The sequence below is a fragment of the Pezoporus flaviventris genome, unplaced genomic scaffold (assembly GCF_033815535.1).
Source record: "Pezoporus flaviventris isolate CSIRO_AGI_PZ_B2104156 unplaced genomic scaffold, CSIRO_AGI_Pfla_v1 ptg000176l, whole genome shotgun sequence".
In the NCBI taxonomy this organism is placed as follows: Eukaryota; Metazoa; Chordata; class Aves; order Psittaciformes; family Psittacidae; genus Pezoporus; species Pezoporus flaviventris.
In genome coordinates this window covers 1,667,004-1,685,614 of record NW_026892724.1, presented here as the reverse complement: position 1 = coordinate 1,685,614, position 18,611 = coordinate 1,667,004, and the positions used below count along the sequence as shown (strand labels likewise).

The following is an 18,611-nucleotide window of genomic DNA, read 5'->3' as shown; positions in this document are numbered from 1 at the left end:
GGGCGTGGAATCCGTGTCTTGCCCTCCCGTGTCCCCCCTTCACCCCCTGCTCCCACCCGCCCCCCCCCCAGCTCCCCACGCAAGCAGTGCGGGTTCCGAGCACAGGAACACACAAAAAACTCGGTTTATTACAAACGCTGTGCCCCGTGCGAGGCCTCGGCATCCCTCAGGAGGTGCGGGGCCGCCCGCTGCCGCCCGTCGCGATGAACACGTCAATGGGGACGTTGGGCAGCGTCAAGCAGTGGCTGCCGGGGCATCGCCGCAGCTGCCTGTGGGAGAAAGAGGAGTGAGGCAGGGGGCAATGCACGGTGCAGGACGGCATGGCACAGCCTGGCATGGTACAGAATGGTACAGAATGGTACAGAATGGTACAGAATAGTATAACATGGTACAGCATGGTACAGTATGGTACAGAATGGTACAGAATGGTATAACATGGTACAGCATGTTACAGCATGGTATAACATGGTACAGAATGGTACAGCATGGTACAGAATGGTATAACATGGTACAGCATGGTACAGTATGGTACAGAATGGTACAGAATAGTATAACATGGTACAGCATGGTACAGTATGGTACAGAATGGTACAGAATGGTATAACATGGTACAGCATATTATAACATGGTACGGCATATTATAGCATGGTATAACATGGTACAGCATGGTACAGTATGGTACAGCATGGTATAGCATGGTACAGCATGGTCCAACATGGTACAGCATGGTACAGCATGGCATAACATGGTACAGAATGGTACAGCATGGTACAGCATGGTATAGCATGGTACAGCATGGTACAGCATGGTATAACATGATACACCATGGTATAACATGGTACAGAATGATACAGCATGGTATAACATGGTACAGAATGGTACAGCATGGTATAACATGGTACAGTGTGGTACAACGTGGTACAGCATGGCATAACATGGTACCGCATGGTATAACATAGTTCAGCATGGTACAGCAAAGCAGAGGAACACCATGGCATGGAGCTGATCCTGCCTCTCTACTCTGCTCTCATGAGACCCCACTTGCAGAACTGGATGCAGTTCTGGTGTCCTCAGCATAAGGACATGGAGCTGTTGGAGCAAGTCCAGAGGAGGGACATGAGGATGCTCAGGGGTTGAAGCACCTCCCATATGAAGACAAGATGAGACAGTTGGGGCTGTTCAGCCTGGAGAAGTTGTGTGGAGACCTCAGAGCAGTTTCCAGTGTCTGAAGGGGGCTACAAGGGTGCTGGAGAGGGATTCTTCATTAGAGACTGTAGGGATAAGACAAGGGGTGATGGGTTCAAACTGAAACAGGGGAAGTTCAGGTTGGAGATAAGGAAGTTCTTCCCTGTGAGGGTGCTGAGGCGCTGGCACAGGGTGCCCAGAGAAGCTGTGGCTGCCCCATCCCTGGCAGTGTTCAAGGCCAGGTTGGACACAGGGGCTTGGAGCAAGCTGCTCTAGTGGAAGGGGTCCCTGCCCATGGCCAGGGTTGGAGCTGGAGGAGCTTTAAGGTCCCTTCCAACTCAAACCAGGCTGGGATCCCAGGATTCTACAGCACAGCATGGCGTGGTTCAGTACAGCGCTCTGATATGGCACGGCATGATCTGACATGAGCCAGCACAGCGCAGCACCGACACGGCACAGCTCAGCACAACACATCAGAAGCCCCTGCCTGCCCCAGCAAAGCCTGTGGGCAGCAGCAGCCCGCAGGCAAGCAGGGCTCAACCTCCCCCCCCATCCCAGACACGGAGGGAATCGAAGCACCCAGCAAAGCAAACCAAGGCAGCGCTGCAGGCGATGGGGCCGCAGTGGGGCTGTGCCTGCCCCCGCAGCACGTCCTGCCCACTCCTTACCTCCCCACTGCCAGCTCTTGGCCCGGGGCCTCCTGCACCTCGGGGGGCACCTCTGAGCTGGGGCAGTCGCCGGCCTCGATGGGGAACCTCCGAGCCTGCAGCGCTCGCTGGGAGCTCATGGCTGGACCCTGCGTGCACCTGGGGGAGAGGAAGGAGCAGTGGGACCCCTGCGAGCCCCTCAGCATCACCCTGCCCACCGCTGGGCTCCGGGCGAGGACGTTCCAGCCTGCACCCACCTCGCTGAGAATCCACCACCGGTTCTGGGCAGCACCGACCTGCGTCACAATGGTACCCCCGGGGGTTCACAGGTCCCTTCTGTGTACTGCCCCGCCCCCGGGTGCCTCCAGGGTGCTGCTGAGGATTCACTGTAGGACGAACTAAGGGAGGCATGGAGCGGTTTTTGCTCGCCCATGGCTACCAGCTGGGCAGGACCATCGGCGAGGGGATGTACTCCAAAGTGAAGGAGGCGTTTTCCCAAAAGCACCGCAAGAAAGTGGCCATTAAAATAATTGATAAGAAGGGAAGGCCAGAAGGTAAGGGGTGACTCCAAAAAGGGCTCCAAAGAGGCACTGTCCGCCCTCGGAGGCTTTGAATTCCCAGCAGAAAGCTGGTTTCCCACCCTTGCCACCAGACAGCTGTTGGGCAACGGCTGGACTTGGTGCCCTTAAAGGTGTTTTCCAACCTGGTTGATCCCATGATTCTCTTGCTAGAGTTTATCCACAAATTCCTGCCCCGGGAGCTCCAGATCATCACCCGCTTGGAGCACAGGAACATCATCCGCACGCACGAGGTGCTGGAGTGGGCGGAAGGGAAGCTGTGCATGGTGATGGAGCTGGCGGAGGACGGGGACCTCTTTGACTACCTGGTGCGGGAGGGGCCCCTGCCCGAGCCCCGCGCCAGGGCTCTCTTCCTGCAGCTGGTGGAGGCGATCCGGTACTGCCATGAGCGCGGCGTGGTCCATCGCGACCTCAAGTGTGAGAACACGCTGCTGCACGGCCGCACCTTGAAGCTGACGGACTTCGGCTTCGCCAAGCTGCTGCCCTGGCAGCGGCAGGAGCTGAGCTGGACCTTCTGCGGCAGCACGGCCTACACGGCGCCCGAGGTGCTGCAGGGGCTCCCGCACGACAGCCGCAAGGGCGATGTGTGGAGCGCGGGGGTCATCCTCTACGCCCTGCTCTGCGCCCGCCTGCCCTTCAACGATGCCGACATCCCCCGCATGCTGCACCAGCAGCAGAAGGGAGTCTCGGTCCCCGCGCACCTCGGCATCTCCAAGGAGGGGCAGAACCTCCTCAGGATGCTCCTGGAACCGGACATGGTGCTGAGGCCGTCCATTGAGGCCGTGCGCAGGCACCCCTGGCTCACCAACCCCTGATCTCCCCAGATGGAAGCGTTTCTAATACTAAGATAAATTTGGAGGTCAGTGTCTGCTGTGTCTCCATCCTCGCAGGTGACAGTGCCATTCGTGTGCTCAGGCATTGCATGGGTTCAATCCAAGCTCTCTACAGGGTGGGAGGCAAGGGAGGTTTAAAGCAACGACCCACAGACCCTCCTGGGGCAGCTGTACTTATCTCGTCCCCATCCCAACCCCATCCCATTCCCATCCCGAAGGCAAAGGAAACTCTCAGCACACGCAGAGACTCTGTAGAATTCCTTTAATTGCTGTTAACTGCAAAAGGTTTGGAGAAAGTCATCGTTACAAAACTACCAGCTGTTAGAATTGCTCCTGGCTCTCTCCCCAGCTACAAAAGGCTCAGGGAGAGGTGGGATACTTGAGAACAGAGAATATTGCACAGACAACCCAATGGTTAATTGGACTAAAGAAGAGCAAACCAGAAGTGACACAGAGGAGAGCACGGCACGCTAGGAGCCCTGCTGCCGGGCAGGGATGCAGCCACCACTCACATCAAACCCGGGGAGCAGAGACCTGAGCCTGCACCCACTGCTGGCACCCACCCAAGGCTGGTTTTCCTGCTGCAGCTACATTTGGGGCCAGGCACCAGAGGCTCTGCCAGCCCATGTAGCTCAGCTCCAGCCCTCAAAGGTTCTGCAGGACAAACGTGCTCTCATGTAAGTGCCCAAAGCCACCACTGCCACTGATGCAATCCTTTGGGCAGCTGTGCCTGAGAATCAATCCTAAAGGGGAGAAAAAAAAACCCAAACCAACCCCAAAAACCCAACTCTTCCAAGAGTACCTGGGTTAACGCTACCCTAAACCAGCAGGAAACCCACAGCTCCAACCAAGCAGCCCTGGAAGGGGCAGAAGGACAAAGGCAGCATGTATAAAACCACCCCCCAAAGGGCAGGAGCAGCAGCAAGGGCTCCATCTCTATAGGATAACTGTGTATTAGCATCATCCACTGAGGAGCACCTCAGGACATGAGAAGGGAAGTGCCCCAAAAAGAGAGGCTGCGGGTCAGAGAGAAGCGTTGCAAGCAGTCACAGAGGGCTTGAGTGAAGGAACCCAAGTGAGCACAGCAAAGCTTGAGACCCTGGTGGGACACGAGGGGAGCTGGAGGAGTGGACCTCAGCCCACAGGTACCACCATCCCCGAGGGCCAGGCTGGGGCTGTGCACCCCAAACTGGGCACCACAGGGAAGGGTTCTGCTCCCAGGGCAGCCCAAATCACTGCCTGCCCGAGTGACTCAAGTTAAGAGCAAGCCACAAGTAGTTTGCTTGAGGAATTTAACTCGAAAGACACAAATGCCAGGAGAGGAAGGCAGTGCAGGGGGAAGCAGCAAAGCCTTGGCTCTTTGAGGAGCTGCTGCTCCTGCAGCAGGAAATGAGAGTTCCCATTAGAAAAAGCTTCCAAGAAAAAAAGCCAGGCAGAAGCTGAGGGTTTGGAGGGGAGTTTGGCTCCTTTCAGCACGACCCAGCTCCGGGGCAAAGCCACAAACCCACTGCCTTTCTTTGCAGCAATGAGTGGCAGCAGAAGGGGCTGAGCCTGTGGCACCTCCAGCCATGCAGCACCTGTGCAGGGAATGGTCTCCAGGGCTGGTCTGGAGCAGCACAGAGCACGAGGGAGCAGGCACAGCTTGCATCCAAGAGCCTTTGAGCTGCTGGGCTGCAGCTGACGTGCACACACACACAAGCAAGCACCTTGCCAGGCACCCAAGCACCCGGGACCCCTCACTGCATCACATCTGCCCCTACCCAGGGCAGCCAGTTTGGCTTGGCCAGTCTCTAGGACCTACTGAGAAGATGGGCTCCCTAGCAGCTAAGTGTACAAGTGAACTCTTGCTTCCTCCTCCTCCTCATCCAGGTCTGAAGGGGTCACTGGAGTTGCCCACAGGATTTAGCAGGAATGAAACTCCTCCAGCCTGGAAATGCAATCCCCAGCACAGTCACACACAAAGGAACAGCCGGTCCGTGATTTAATTCACAGTCGATGGTGGAAATGAGCCTGTGACACACACTGGAAGCAGTTGCTTTATTCCCAGTCTTCCCACTCTTCATCTTCCAGCTGCAAACAAAAGAGCATCCCCCAGTGTTTGTAACTCAAAAGCCATCTATCAACAGCTCCTCCTGCCCAGGGCACCTGAGTCAGCACAAGGCCTGACATATTCTCATGCTCTCAAGAGGGATTCTCTTGCTTTGCTTCCCTTAGGGAACTTACACACTCATCCCTCTTCAAGCATGCCCAGGCAGTCACTCTCTGCTTCAGCTAATACCTGTGACTCCCACAGCAGCATCCCAAGCTAAGCCTGTGTCCTCAAGGAGCACCTCACGCCTTCCAGAAGGCTCCTGTGAGCTGCTCTATGTGGGCAGTAGCTGACAGGCAGAGCAGCAGCAGCCACACCTCTCTGGATGCAACCCTATGTGAGTGAGCACCTCCCTGGACTCACCTCCCCGGCCATTTCCACCTTCGAGAGTGCCAGCTGCACCTCTTCTTCAGTCATGTCCAAATCAAAGTCCTTTTCCCAGTCCTCACTGATGTCAGTGCTGGAGCCTGGAACCACAAACATCACGATGGAGCTGTTAGAGCTGCATATGCTTTCCAGATGCTCTGGCCAAAGCACACAGGTGCCCAAGCAGCCCCACAAAGCCCTGGCATTCATTGAGGCTCAGATCTCCTGCAGCCTGGGAGGAGAGAAAGCCTAGGAGCAGGCTGTCAGCTCACTAACAGAGATGGGGTGGACTGAGCTGTACTTGCTTTGCAGCAAAGGGCTAGTCCAGAACAACTGGGAGAGGTGAACAGTGAAACCTGTTCTCTGGCCTGGGAGAACTGGGATGTGTCACGTTTCAGTCATGCAGAAAATACATCAGATAAGGAATGACAGGAACTGTCCTAGTCCCCAGTACAAAGAATGACCTTCTGAGGCAGAGGAGCAGCAGGGAAACTCCTCAGGGTGACACTCAGAGGTAAGGACCCACCACATTCCCTTCCCAGACCCCAGACCCAGCACCCAGGGATCAAAGCCCTGCTGTGTCCAGCCAACAGACACTGGATTTCCTGTCCACCTTCATTCTGCTCACAGACCCAGCTCATGAACCTCCCACCGTGCTGCACCTTGAGCTGCTTTCAGTGGCTTTGTAATCCTACAACCTATATAATCACTGCTGTGGGAGCCCTGCAGCAGGCTCTGCTGAAGGCAGCATCCTCTGCAAGGAAAGGGTTGGGAATGGTGTCAGCCAGAGGGTGGAAGAGCCTCCCCTGCCAACTGAACAGAGCCAACTGTGGCACCAGCCCAGCCATCTGCCCGGAGCAGATTGTCACTATCTGATGTGACCAGCCTGACCCTGCCCAACAGCAGAAGGATTTCCTTCCACTTTAGTTCTGGCCATGAGAGAACTCTTTGGATCTACCCTTCCTGAGTAACTTTGGCAAAAACCCTTTCCTCCTCCCTATCATCATGAAAATCAGAGCCCTTTCCCCAAAAGCTGCCACCCCCAGCAGCAGGTTTCAGGCCCTGTGCTGGCCCCCACATACACACCTTTCTTGCCATTGTTGGAGGGAGTGGATTTCCCACTATCCGAGTTCAGCTCGAAGACTCGTAGATCGGATGGTCCTTCCTCTTTCAGAGTCTCTGTCCTGGCCTGGGCTTTGCTCTCCACCTCCTTGAGCTCGGTAGCAGCCGGCTGCTCTGAGGATGCTGCTGATTCCTGTGTAGGTGCAGAACGACGAGCAGGGTCTGAGGGCTTTGGCAGGGAGCTCTGCTCTTCCGAGGTGGCCTCCACCAGCTCTTGGGAGAGGTCTCCGGCCCCAGCTGGTTGTACAGCTCCAGTCTGTAGCTGCGCAGCAGGCACAGAGGCAGGGTTTGCAATCTGAGTCACAAGGGAGACGCTCTCACTGCTCTCAGAGGGGCTCCCCTCTGCTGGGGCCGGCTCCGGAGGGAGGACAGCCCAGCTCTCCTCTGAGGGTCCCTTGTGAGCAGTGGGGTGCCTTCCCTCCGGGGCTGCAGAGGCACACTCTTTCTCTGCTGCTTCTGGCAATGTGACGTTTGCACAAGGCAGGGGTGACATCCCCAAGAACTCCTCTGTAGGAAGGCAGAAGAGAAGCGAGAGATGTTTCAGCAGGTGACATGCAGCTGGGTGGCTGCAGTGGGGCTGGGAGATGAATGTGGGGGAGTGAGGAGGAGCCACCACCCTCTCTAACTGCTGAGGTCTGCACCAGCCCTCCCACAGACCCCCAACCACCCAACCCACCTTCATCCTCTTCCCAGCTCGGCTCCTCTCGGTGAATGCTCTGCTCCGCTCGCTGCTTCAGAGCCTCCCTCCGGGCTTCATCCTGCAGGGATTCAGTGTCAGCAGCTCCCGTCCCAGCCCTTCCCTCCCCATCAGTGACAAGGGCACAGTCACAGCAGCCCAGATCCCTGCACCTCCAGGAAAAGCATCTCTGGTCTGCATCAGAGAGCTCCTTGGCTGGAGCACCCACCCTGGGGGTACACCCACACCCCCCCACCTGCTCCAGCCGATGCACTTTGTAGAAGTAGCGCTGCCAGAATTCCGAATGGGAAACAGCTGCAGGGACCTGGGAATGACACAAGAAATGGGATGAGTCACTTGAGAGGGAGGGCCGAGCTCCTTTCTCTTCCCCATCCTTACAGCCACCCTTTAACCTGTGCAAGGCACCTGTGTTTTCAGGGGCATAGGCTTGGGAAATGCTCTAACACATTGGAAGGCTACAGAGGAAGTTCTGTTCCAGGCCCGTGACAAATGAGAAGGGAAGAAGAATCCTAACCTCCATGGGCCACTTCAGTCTTTTCTACCACCAGCACCAGGGCCCAGCAGCTCAGGGCTTCCCTGCACCACACCCCAAGTGAGAAGCCAGGCAGGGCCATACCATTTTGGTGTAGAGAGCCCGGATGGAAGGGCTGGTTGCCAGCAGCTCCGCGATCTCCCCTTTTTTCTCCTCCAGGTTAAACTGAGAGAGCCAGGCCTCAAGGAGCTCAGCAGGGCCTGGAAAGGGCAAGCACAGAGATACCAGATCTTGGCACAAACAGGGCAGGAACAGCTTTGGGAAGTTTCACTGGGAAGATGTTACAGACCAGACTAGATGGGAGTGAGCAAGGGAGACCCAAGGAGGAGGGAGATGTGGGTCTCTGAGCCCATCCACTCTCATGGGTCCTGTGCCAGCAAGAGGCCATGCAGTGACCCAGCAAACTCTCAGTCTAAGCTAGTCCCCAGTGCAACAGACACATCTGCCCTTCATAAGCAGTGTTCCCTGTTGAGGCACTGAGAAAGGCTCTGAGCAGCCCTGTCATACCATCAGGTTCATTGCAGTACGTGGCTGGGTCTGACTGGAGGCTGTAGAGGCGAGCCTGGAGGAGAAGAGGCACAGGGCAGAGCTGTCAGCAATGCTGGGGTGGTAGATGAGCCCCCAAGGACAAGGGTCAGGACCCCACATCCCAGAGGGAAGCTCTCAAATGGGGCACTCACCTTGGCACTATCATAGGGCTCGGTGGTGCCCGAAGGGGTTGCCATCAATGTTATGACATCGCAGTCAATGGTCTTATCCGGCGAGGGAGCAAATGTGTTTGAGATGACACCCAGGAAGTCAGAGATCCCCTTCCTCACCTTTTCAGTTGCACCTGAAGAACCTTCGGTCCTCTTGAAAAGAAAAGGCAGCACAGGGTAAGTATACAGAATCATAGAATGGTTTGGGTTGGAATGGACCTTTAAGATCATCCAGTTCCAACCCCCTGCCATGAGCAGGGACACCTCAACACAGGTCACCCACGGCTCTGTCCAACCTGGCCTTGAACACTGCCAGGGATGGGGCAGCCACAGCTTCTCTGGGCACCCTGTGCCAGTGCCTCAGCACCTTCACAGGGAAGAACTTCCTTATCTCCAACCTGAACTTCCCCTGTTTCAGTCTGAACCCATCACCCCTTGTCCTGCCACCTCAGTCCCTGATGAAAAGTCCCTCTCCAGCATCCTTGTAGCCCCCTTCAGACACTGGAAGCTGCTCTGAGGTCTCCATGCAGCTTCTCCAGGGTAGACAGCCCCAGTTTTCTCAGTCTGCCATCCTATAGGAGGTGCTCCAGCCCCTGACCACCCTCATAACAGTGCCTGCGGCAGTAGGACAAGTCTTGCTCTCTCCTGGGTAAGTTCCTTTAAGAGAGGAGGGTGTTCCTCCTGTCAAATAACTGCTAACAAGGTGACTTGTGGCCAGGGCTGGACTAGAAGGTTGGGGGGGGCAGGCAGTCCTTAAAATAGGTTTGTGGGGAACCAAGCCTTGGTTTCGCAGGAAGGAGCAGCCAGGTCTGGGGACTGGATTGTCACTGTGGCAGCTGTGCAGGGCTAACGGCAGCAACTTGTGTGGAGGTCTGCTGCTGTGCTAGAGTGATGCCGCCACTATCCTGCTTACGTGGTGCACAGAGGAAGGGAAAGCACAGAGAACTTTCCTCCACTCATCTCCAGATGTTCCTCACCACTGCAGTAAGGAACCTACGCAGTGCTCAGCACCAAACCTGCACCAGGGAGAACATCTGGAACTTGAAGCTCATGGTTATATGGTGGGACTTACTCAGAGGACCTTGACCTTGGAGGTGGGTACATCCTACTGCCCCCCACTTTGCTTTCTGCAACAGGAATCCCAGCTCTTACATCCCTACTCACTGCCAGCTTGTCCTTGACCACGCTGGCTGTAGCAGCAATCGTGCAGGCTGTGTCATGCTGCACCACTTGTGTGAACTCAGCCAAGTCCCGCTTCATGAACTCCAAAGCTTCTGTGGACTGCAAGAAGACAACAAATAGATTGTGCAATCCTTCTGTGCTCCAACAAAGCCACGGTTGCTCTGGGAACACCAGTCATGTCACAGAGATTGAAGTGCCTTTAGCCCAACACGTGCAATAGGTAAGACTGCAATAACCTGAATAACAACAGGAACCTGCATGTCCAACACATGATGGAGGAGGATTAAATTAAGAATGCAAAAAGACACGTTAGGAAGAGCTTTGTTCTGAGTTTTGCATATAATTAACATAAGCACTGCTGTCACAGGCAGGAAATCCCAGAATCCCAGCCTGGTCTGGGTTGGGAGGAACCTTGAAGCTCCTCCAGCTCCAAACCCTGCCACGGGCAGGGACCCCTTGCACTGGAGCAGCTTGCTCCAAGCCCCTGTGTCCAACCTGGCCTTAAGCACTGCCAGGGATGGGGCACTGCAAAGCAGCACCGCGAGCACCTGCCCGCCCTGGTGGGTGGCGACCTCCGCACCCGCAGAGCCCCGCGCTGCGGCGGCCCCGGCCCCCGAGGCTCCCCCGTCCCGGTGCAGGGGCTCCCGCCGCCTCCTACCTTCTCCTTGACGGCCTGGTAGCTCTGCTGCAGCCAGCTCCGCCACCAGCCCGCGTCCTCCCTGCGGGGAACACGTGTGTGAGGCGGAGCTCGGAGCCCGGCCCGGCCCGGCCCCGCTCCATCTCCCCCCGGTACCCCGGTCCCGTCCCCACCGCTCTCACCCCTCCGCCATCTTGGCGGCGTGACGTCATCAATATTTACCGACCCCTCACCCCTCAGTGGGCCGCGGCTCTCGTGACGTCACTTCCCCTTCCTGCTCCTCCTCCGCGGAGGACGGCCCCGGTACGGCGGCCGGGCGGGAGCGGCGCTGAGCGGGGACCGCGAACCGGGATCGGGGTCTCCGCGGTGGTGGCTGTGGCTGGGGGGAGGTAGCGCGGCCCCTGCGGCCCGCAGCGGTTGTGGGTCCCGGAGTCCTCCTCCTTTCCCCCCCACCCTCCCCTTCCACTGACGGTGCGTTCCCGTTGTCCCCGCAGCGGCGGGAGCCATGGAGATGCAGTCGTACTACGCGAAGCTGCTGGGGGAGCTGAACGAGCAGCGCAAGAGGGACTTCTTCTGCGACTGCAGCATTATCGTGGAGGGGAGGATCTTCAAAGCGCACAAGAACATCCTGTTCGCCAACAGCGGATACTTCCGAGCGCTCCTCATCCATTACATCCAGGACAGCGGGAGGCACAGCACCGCCTCGCTGGACATTGTCACCTCCGAGGCCTTCTCCATCATCCTGGATTTCCTTTACTCCGGGAAGCTGGATCTCTGTGGGGAAAACGTTATCGAGGTGATGTCTGCAGCCAGCTACTTGCAGATGACCGACGTGGTCAACTTCTGCAAGACCTACATCCGCTCCTCGCTGGATATCTGCAGGAAAATAGAGAGGGAAGCGGCTTTCTATCAGGCTGATAGTGGGAGCACCGGGTCTGCCAGAGAGGGCACCTCCTTCAGCTCCAAGAGCCAGTGCTCTGCCTCTGTGTCCTCCCTGCAGGAGAAGGAAGGGATTTCGGATTGCCAGCAGGACCCTCCGTGCGGCGAGTGCAGTGGTTGCCATCCCCTGGAGCTCGTGGTCCGGGACCCCATCAGCAGCGACTCCCCGGACGATGTCAACTCCTCACTGCCCAAAGGGGTGGAACCCAAGGTGGAGTTTGACTCGGATGAGGTGGAGGTTGAGGTGGAAGCGGGTGAGCGGCTGCCGCAGTATCCGACCCCGCTGTCCCTGGAGCAGATGGAAGAGGGGCTGCACAGCGGGCAGGCCATGGACTTGGCCTGCAATAACTATCACATGAAACAATTCCTCGAGGCCCTGTTGCGCAACAGCTCGGCTCAGAGAAAGGAGGACGTGGTCCATCACTTTGTCCGGGGCTTTGAGGGTAGGCCAGAGGATGCAGGGGTGGCAGTGAGCTCCATGATGGACATTCACAGCGACTGGTATGGTGAGGACACAGGTGAGAGGACTCAGAGGGTGCAGTCTGTAGGTTGGAGGAGGCAACCACCAAGTGTGCGACTTCCTTTGTTACTCTCGTTCTTGTGCAGGAATATATTGCTGAATATTATGCCATAGCAAAATAAACTATTGTTCTGGACTCCCAAAGAGCTGTACTCCTTTATTCAGTGCAGCACATGGCAGGTAAGTATTTCTGGTGGCTCTTCCAGCCTCTCTGAGGTAGATGCTAAAGTTCAGTGTTGGTGGTAAGGCTTTAATAAACGATCTCAGCTGGGACCCGATTGAAAGGATTGTGAAAACGACTCTTCCTCTTGTAGCATTAGTGCTATAAAGAGCGATCAGGAAGATGAGTTGAGCTGCCACAAGAGGGATCTGCTGCAGAACTGACAGAGCAGAAGTATCTCATTCCACCGGAGCTCTTGCCAGCACATCAGCTGCTGGTGCTTTGAACTTCAAAAGGACAGAAATGGGTTTTATACAACACTGAGTGGTGCCCAGGAATTCCTTTCAGAGCACTGAAAGCTTTAAGCTCTGTGGTATTGCAGAAAGACAAGACTTAATTTTTACCTCGAGAGGCAGATTGGCTTTTCAGCTGGGCACCGGAGGTTCCACTGCCTCCTGAACCCCATGGGATGGGATGGCTCACACTAGCAGGAATATGTCCTAGCAGCAGTGGCAGAGAGCTGGAGGAAAGGAAGATCAGGTCCAGATGAGTTTCTCCTGAAATGGACAATAAGGATTTGGGCATTTTAGTTGCTTACAAAGATGGAGGCAGCTCTGACAGGCACTGCAAGTGTCATCACTGGTCAGGATGTGACAGATGCAGGAGTGGGTTGGGCACCAGGCAGGAAACCTTTCCCCAAGTGTTCTACTCTTACATAGCAAGTACACTCACATCACTTCCAGCTCCAGTGCACATGTGTGATCTTAAAGCAAATAAACCCAGTATATTCTCTTACTGCTTTAAAAGAAGGAATCTGATAACATCACGAGACACTGAAGGGCAAAGTTTGCCAGGACAGAGCCCTGTCACCACATTGTGCCTCTGGGCGGGGATGCGTAGCAAGGCAAGAGCATCTCACACACAGAATTCAGTTACCTTTTTTCCTCTCTTTAAGTCTTCAGACCATTAATGACTCACTAAAAGGGTGGTGCTTCTAGAATTGGATAGAATCAGGTGGTGTGAGAGTGGAAATGGAGTGGTAGATGTGCTTTAAACAGGAGTGAGCCCTCAAACATGCCTTAGGTCTGTTTCTCTGCTAAAACCAAACATCGAGGATGTTTAGTGGGATGGGAGTATCTCTCCTCACCTTTCAGTGCTCCTGCTGTCTTAGCATTTTCAGAAGACGCCAGGAATGAGAAATACAAAGTTGAGATGAATACCAGTGACTTTCATGTGTCCACATCCATTCCTGGTTTCCTTCACCGTGGAGGGAGGGGGAGCAGGCACCTTGGAAGAGTCTGGAGCAAGGCAGGAATAGGAACTGGGTTTCTTGTTTGCTAAATGGAGCTCTAACCACCCAGCAGGGATTAGCAACACCTTGTGAAGGTCCCAGATCAGGTGAGATGGGTTTCACTCACATGTTAATACATTTAGACACTCCTCTTGGGGTTCTTTGAGACTGGGTTGGACAAACCTCAGTACAAGGAACGTTCCACAGCCTGGTGTAACTGACATAGCTCAAGGCTCAACACACAAACCCTTCCCTGGGTCAGCACTTGAAAACCTGAAACAGGGAAAACAGATCTTGTAGTGTAACATCCCAGCCTTTATGCTGGAGGGGAAGCTCATGCCTGGGCTGCTGCTGCACAACTCTGCAATACCCATGGTTATGGAAAATGTGATCTTCGATTTTAATCCTCTTTTTTTTTTGCCTGACTTCATAAATTACGTATTACTTGTGTTCATAGAGTTTAATTTCAGAAGGAAAATATCCTCAGCAAATGTATTGGAGCCCTTCATCGTGTTACTACCAGTAGAAAGGCTGAAGTGACTGGCAGTAGAAACAAGCATTCCTGTTTCCAGATGGGCTCCCCACACCTCAGTTTAGGCATTTCATAAAAGCGCATGGGCATATTGTGCTGCTACTACGTGTAATTTGTGGTTTTAGGATTTAATGCTGCTTAATGCTAATGGTGTCTTAGAAAATGGGAGACTTTGACAGCGGAGATGGTGCAGAGACCCCACTGCACGAAAGGCAAATGTTTGGTACTTAATTAAATGGCTTCTTAAAAGCAAATGAATGTGTTGAGAGCCAACTCCCTCAGAGCAGCAGCTGTGTAGGTACAGGCAGGCTGAGCTTTCAGGGATGCCATCACCTGCAGCTGTGTTAATGTCTTCTGGAACTGCACAACCTCCAGCAATCCCAGGTAAAGGAAATGTGGAGGGACAGGACAGTGTGGTTGTCTTGACTCATGTATGCAGCAGGGAGGACAAGGAGCTACCACTTGAAATCTGCCTCACCTAATGCAGTGTGTTTCTCCCCCAAAGGTGACGTGTTAGTGGTGCCCATCAAGCTTCACAAATGCCCGTTCTGCCCCTACACAGCAAAGCAGAAAGGAATCCTGAAGAGGCACATCCGCTCCCACACGGGTGAGCGGCCCTACCCCTGCGAGACCTGCGGGAAGCGCTTCACGCGCCAGGAGCACCTCCGGAGCCACGCTTTAAGTGTAAGTTGGAAGGATTCTGTCTCTCTGGGAGCTTTGGCAAGTTCTTGGTGTTTCCTGATTTCCCAAAATGTGGTGTTCAAAGTGGTTGTTGCTGATGTGAGATTAACTTGTCTAGGAGTAAGTAATAATAGTAATAACGCATAGTGCAAGGTCCTGCCCCTGGTTCGAGGCAATCCCAGGCACAACTACAGGTTGGTGGAGAAGTGATTACGAGTAGCCTGAGGAGAAGGATTTGGGGGTGTTGATTGATTTGAAACTGAACATGACTCAGCTTCAGTGTGTGCTCACAGCCCAGAAACCAGCCATGTCCTGGGCTGCATCAAAAGGAGCGTGACCAGCAGGTCAAAGGAGGTGATCCTGCCCCTAAGCTCTGCTCTCATGAGACCCCACTTGCAGCATTGTGTGCAGTTCTGGTGTCCTCACATAAGAAGGACATGGAACTGTTGGAACAAGTCAAGAGGGGGCCACGAGAATGATCAAGGGCTGGAGCACCTCCTGTATGGAGCCAGGCTGAGAACATTGGGGCTGTTCAGCCTGGAGAAGAGAAGCCACGTGGAGACCTCAGAGCAGCTTCCAGTGTCTGAAGGGGTCTATAAGGATGCTGGAGAAGGGCTCTTCATGAGGGACTGTAGCAATAAGACAAGGGGTGATGGGTTCAGACTGGAACGGGAAATTCAGGTTGGATATAAGGAAGAAATTCTCCCCTGTGAGGGTGCAGAGGCACTGGCACAGGGTGCCCAAAGAAGTAGTTCCATCCCTGGCAATGTTCAGGAACAAGTTGGACAGAGCCTTGGGTGACACGGTCTAGTGTGAGGTGTCCCTGCCCATGGCAGAGGGTTGGAACTGATGATCTTAAGGTCCTTTCCAACCCAAACCATTCTGTGATTATAAGTTTAAGCCACAGATAGTTGAGTTGTTAGTACTTGTGTAGCTCCAAGTATGGAGCTACTTGGGGTTTGTGTAGTCCCAAGTATGATGGGATCACCTGCCCTTTAGCTGAAGCAGAGGTGTTCTTCTGGTGCAAAGAGAACCCCAGAAGGAGCTAAAGGAGGCAGATGGCCTTTTTTACCGGGGTGTTTTCATTTTAACTTCAGGTGCATCGATCAAACAAGCCAATCATCTGCAAAGGCTGCAGGAGAACCTTCACAAGTAGCCTGTCGCAAGGGTTGCGGCGCTTCGGCTTGTGCGACAGCTGTACCTGTGTGACCACCACCCACGAGGACTCGATGCCCATCAACCTCAGCCTAATGGAGCAGTCATCAGAAGGCCAAGAGAAAGGTGATGCCGATAACGACTGGCCTATATATGTGGAGTCTGGAGAGGAAAACGATCCAGCCGATGATGAGGATGCTGATGGTGATGACAAGCAGGAGATCCACAGGAGCTTGTCAGACCGAGAAACACTTATGTAGCAGTGAGAGGAGAATGGGAGTGTTTGAAGCGTCTCTGTGACAGTGGTCAGTCTGTGACACAAGACTGAGTATTTGCCCAGTTAGTGAGACTGTGCTGTTTTTTATCATTCCATTTTTTAATAGAAAGTGGGGAGAATTGGAATTTTTAATACTTTTCAGTGCTGTGCACCAGAAATCTGTGAAGAATCTGCTGCCTGGGGTTCATTGAGGTTGTACTTGAGCAATCTCCAGTGGTGTCTCTGCCTCCTAGTCTTGATTTTATGGGTGGAACATCTCTGTGTGTTTTGATAACAGGTCTCTTCAAATAATGCTGTCACGGTCCTTAATCCCTGATCTGAAAGGGGCCCCATCTCCTCTCTGAAGATCACATTAAAATGAGTGTGTTTTTCACCCATCATCTTGGACCATTTCTAAGCTAAGTCGCGATCCTTTTGTAGTAGGACAGTATTCTCCAAATTGTAAAGGTTAAGGGTTTATTTAGAGTGGATTTGACCTGGAAACCAGGGCAGACACCCAGGAGAACAAAACCGTGCTGCTGCTGAGAGCATAGACAGTAAGAGTACATACATTTCATCTGACCTTAACTTTGCAGGTATTTAGAAAAGAAGCGTCTCCTTCTCAATTGCTTTTACTGCAGCTTCCTCTCTCAAGAGCTCAGCCTCCAGAGCTTCAGATGTGTGTCTGATGTTGTTTAGACTTTGGTAGTCTTGGCTTAAGCACACGTTATGGTGTTGTGTGTCCTGGTCTTTCCATTTAGATTGAGTGAACTGCCCAGTTCTCTTCAGCTTTTCATGGTAGAAGTGGAAAGCTGTCAGTCAGGTCCTGTGGGAATTGAGGTGGTGGCAGATGAAGTAGCCACATTCACCACTGGTGTAGCTGAGGAGTAGTTAAATATAAATGTCTGAGCTGTGTGTATAAAAGAGCTCTGATGACCCTTTTTGAAGCTGTTGGGTAGGAAACCTCAGAGTTTTTTACTAGTCTCTTTGTACGCAAATCCTTTTCTTTCTCTTTTACTCTATTTTCTTTCAGTCTTTGATGATCCTTCTCATGGTTTATGTTATTGTGTGAATTTATCCAAGTATTTGTGTTGTTTTGTTGTTTTAAACAAAACCCTCTGGTGTAGACCTCCTGCTTCTTTGCTGAGATAGATAAAGGCTGGTTTCCAAAGGAGGTGAGATCTTCTTTACCTTTCCAGTAGCAAACTGATAAAAACTATTCAAGATCAAGCTGGGAGGCTTTAGAAGAAAACACTCCACCACCAGAAAGCCTGTTTGCTTACAGATAACCTCCTGTTTCCTAACGAAGAGGCAAAACTGAAATATACTGTGAAATAAGACTGTTAATGCTTCTTTACTGTGGTGTTCATGTGTTTCCATGAAAAGGCAAGTTGTAGGAGTCTTTCTGGCTGGAGTAAGTGCTAGATCAGAAGCCTGTGGCTGACTAAGAGTGAGCAGTTCCTCCCACTTAACAAGGCAGTGAGTGCTTCCTCAGGTTTTAGGGTAAAGACTTTACACTTTCCAAACATCAGACAGAACCCAAAACCCGAAGAGCCCTCTGATTTAACCAGTTGGATTCTTTTTGCCCATCTTATGCTTTTATTTGACATACTGAAAAAGAACAATTCAGCTTCTCTGTCTGCTCCATCCTGCAGTGATGTTGTAATTTCCTTGGGGGCAGTGATTCTGGTCTCACAAATGCAGTTGAGAATTCATTGCCAGATGGGGTAGGTTGAGGAGAGAAGAAACAAGCTGCTTTTGAAGCCAGCACTTTCCTGGTGATTCTTGAAAACAGCAGAAGGGAACAAGACTTGCTTTGAAAGGATCTGGTCTTGAGTGCCACCTTCGCAAGGAGATCCTGGCATCACAGGCTGTAATTTCAGTTGCTTGAGCTTTCAGTAGCCCCTATTCCAGGTCACCTGTAGATCGGAGCTTGTAGCAGCTGAACAGTGTCATACTGACACAAATCATCCTAGAAAAATCACTGGGACATCATCTTTGAAACCTGAGGGCTCTGTTTTAGTAATCTAAATCGAGACCATCAAATGCCAGCTCATGTAGATGCCAAAGTTGGAGCCAACCTCTGGTTTTGGGTCCTTGGGGGTTTTGAATATCTGAGCAAAAGAAGGGGCTGTAAATCTTGGTGGCACATTGCAAACCCCCCTGCAGCTGACCAGGGCTAAGCCTTTGGGGTACCACTAGATCTTTGTTGAGTCCATGCAACATCAGAGGGTATTTTTGGGGATTATCTGCTTAAGGGTGAACTTCTGCATGTGAGAACACTTGGAAAAGAGTCAGATTATCTGTGCTGGGAGACAAACTTGCAAATGGAAGTGGGTAAGAATGTAAATAGGGATCCAAACTGGTATTTGGTGGCCAGGCATCCCCATTTCTGTTCGTTCTGGCATGAAGGTGCCACCTGATTGTAAATATTGGTAGAAGCCACTCGACATGGACTATTGGCCAAGCGTGGTTCTGGCTGGTGCAGCACAAACTGCTGGGAGATTCAGC

General features: G+C 53.3%; 4 protein-coding genes across 4 annotated transcripts; 2 read left to right on the top strand and 2 right to left on the bottom strand.

The window, feature by feature from the left end:
• Window positions 1–130: 130 nt before the first annotated feature.
• On the bottom strand, window positions 131–2,102 carry FAM229A (family with sequence similarity 229 member A). The gene is made up of 2 exons (XM_061440884.1): window positions 1,854–2,102; window positions 131–269 (listed from the first exon to the last, which is right to left on the bottom strand). The coding sequence occupies exons 1-2, from the start codon at window positions 2,036–2,038 to the stop codon at window positions 167–169; spliced, it is 288 nt and encodes a 95-aa protein (XP_061296868.1). The 5' UTR covers window positions 2,039–2,102; the 3' UTR covers window positions 131–166.
• Window positions 2,103–2,199: 97 nt separating this feature from the next.
• On the top strand, window positions 2,200–3,225 carry TSSK3 (testis specific serine kinase 3). Its single transcript, XM_061480214.1, has 2 exons — window positions 2,200–2,386; window positions 2,564–3,225. Exons 1-2 carry the CDS (start codon window positions 2,242–2,244, stop codon window positions 3,223–3,225), a joined length of 807 nt encoding a protein of 268 aa, XP_061336198.1. The 5' UTR covers window positions 2,200–2,241.
• A 265-nt stretch (window positions 3,226–3,490) lies between these two features.
• Window positions 3,491–10,825, bottom strand: BSDC1 (BSD domain containing 1). The gene is made up of 11 exons (XM_061480378.1): window positions 10,749–10,825; window positions 10,588–10,648; window positions 9,912–10,028; window positions 8,730–8,900; window positions 8,557–8,611; window positions 8,134–8,249; window positions 7,753–7,821; window positions 7,497–7,578; window positions 6,785–7,327; window positions 5,696–5,799; window positions 3,491–5,313 (listed from the first exon to the last, which is right to left on the bottom strand). The coding sequence occupies exons 1-11, from the start codon at window positions 10,757–10,759 to the stop codon at window positions 5,281–5,283; spliced, it is 1,362 nt and encodes a 453-aa protein (XP_061336362.1). The 5' UTR covers window positions 10,760–10,825; the 3' UTR covers window positions 3,491–5,280.
• A 195-nt stretch (window positions 10,826–11,020) lies between these two features.
• ZBTB8B (zinc finger and BTB domain containing 8B) lies at window positions 11,021–17,447 on the top strand. Its single transcript, XM_061480361.1, has 3 exons — window positions 11,021–12,023; window positions 14,514–14,692; window positions 15,787–17,447. The coding sequence occupies exons 1-3, from the start codon at window positions 11,072–11,074 to the stop codon at window positions 16,102–16,104; spliced, it is 1,449 nt and encodes a 482-aa protein (XP_061336345.1). The 5' UTR covers window positions 11,021–11,071; the 3' UTR covers window positions 16,105–17,447.
• The last annotated feature ends 1,164 nt before the right edge of the window (window positions 17,448–18,611 follow it).

What these genes read in the sequence shown, in the direction of transcription:
- FAM229A (XM_061440884.1), bottom strand. Translation starts at nt 2,038, where the DNA reads ATGCTGAGGGGCTCGCAGGGGTCCCACTGCTCCTTCCTCTCCCCCAGG. An exon ending in CAAGAGCTGGCAGTGGGGAG is followed by an intron (nt 270 to 1,853) that starts GTAAGGAGTGGG and finishes TTTCTCCCACAG; the next exon opens with GCAGCTGCGGCGATGCCCCG.
- TSSK3 (XM_061480214.1), top strand. Translation starts at nt 2,242, where the DNA reads ATGGAGCGGTTTTTGCTCGCCCATGGCTACCAGCTGGGCAGGACCATC. An exon ending in TAAGAAGGGAAGGCCAGAAG is followed by an intron (nt 2,387 to 2,563) that starts GTAAGGGGTGAC and finishes TTCTCTTGCTAG; the next exon opens with AGTTTATCCACAAATTCCTG.
- BSDC1 (XM_061480378.1), bottom strand. An exon ending in ACCAGGCCGTCAAGGAGAAG is followed by an intron (nt 10,029 to 10,587) that starts GTAGGAGGCGGC and finishes GTCTTCTTGCAG; the next exon opens with TCCACAGAAGCTTTGGAGTT. An exon ending in CTCCAACAATGGCAAGAAAG is followed by an intron (nt 5,800 to 6,784) that starts GTGTGTATGTGG and finishes TTGTGGTTCCAG; the next exon opens with GCTCCAGCACTGACATCAGT.
- ZBTB8B (XM_061480361.1), top strand. Translation starts at nt 11,072, where the DNA reads ATGGAGATGCAGTCGTACTACGCGAAGCTGCTGGGGGAGCTGAACGAG. An exon ending in CTGGTATGGTGAGGACACAG is followed by an intron (nt 12,024 to 14,513) that starts GTGAGAGGACTC and finishes TCTCCCCCAAAG; the next exon opens with GTGACGTGTTAGTGGTGCCC. An exon ending in TCCGGAGCCACGCTTTAAGT is followed by an intron (nt 14,693 to 15,786) that starts GTAAGTTGGAAG and finishes TTTTAACTTCAG; the next exon opens with GTGCATCGATCAAACAAGCC.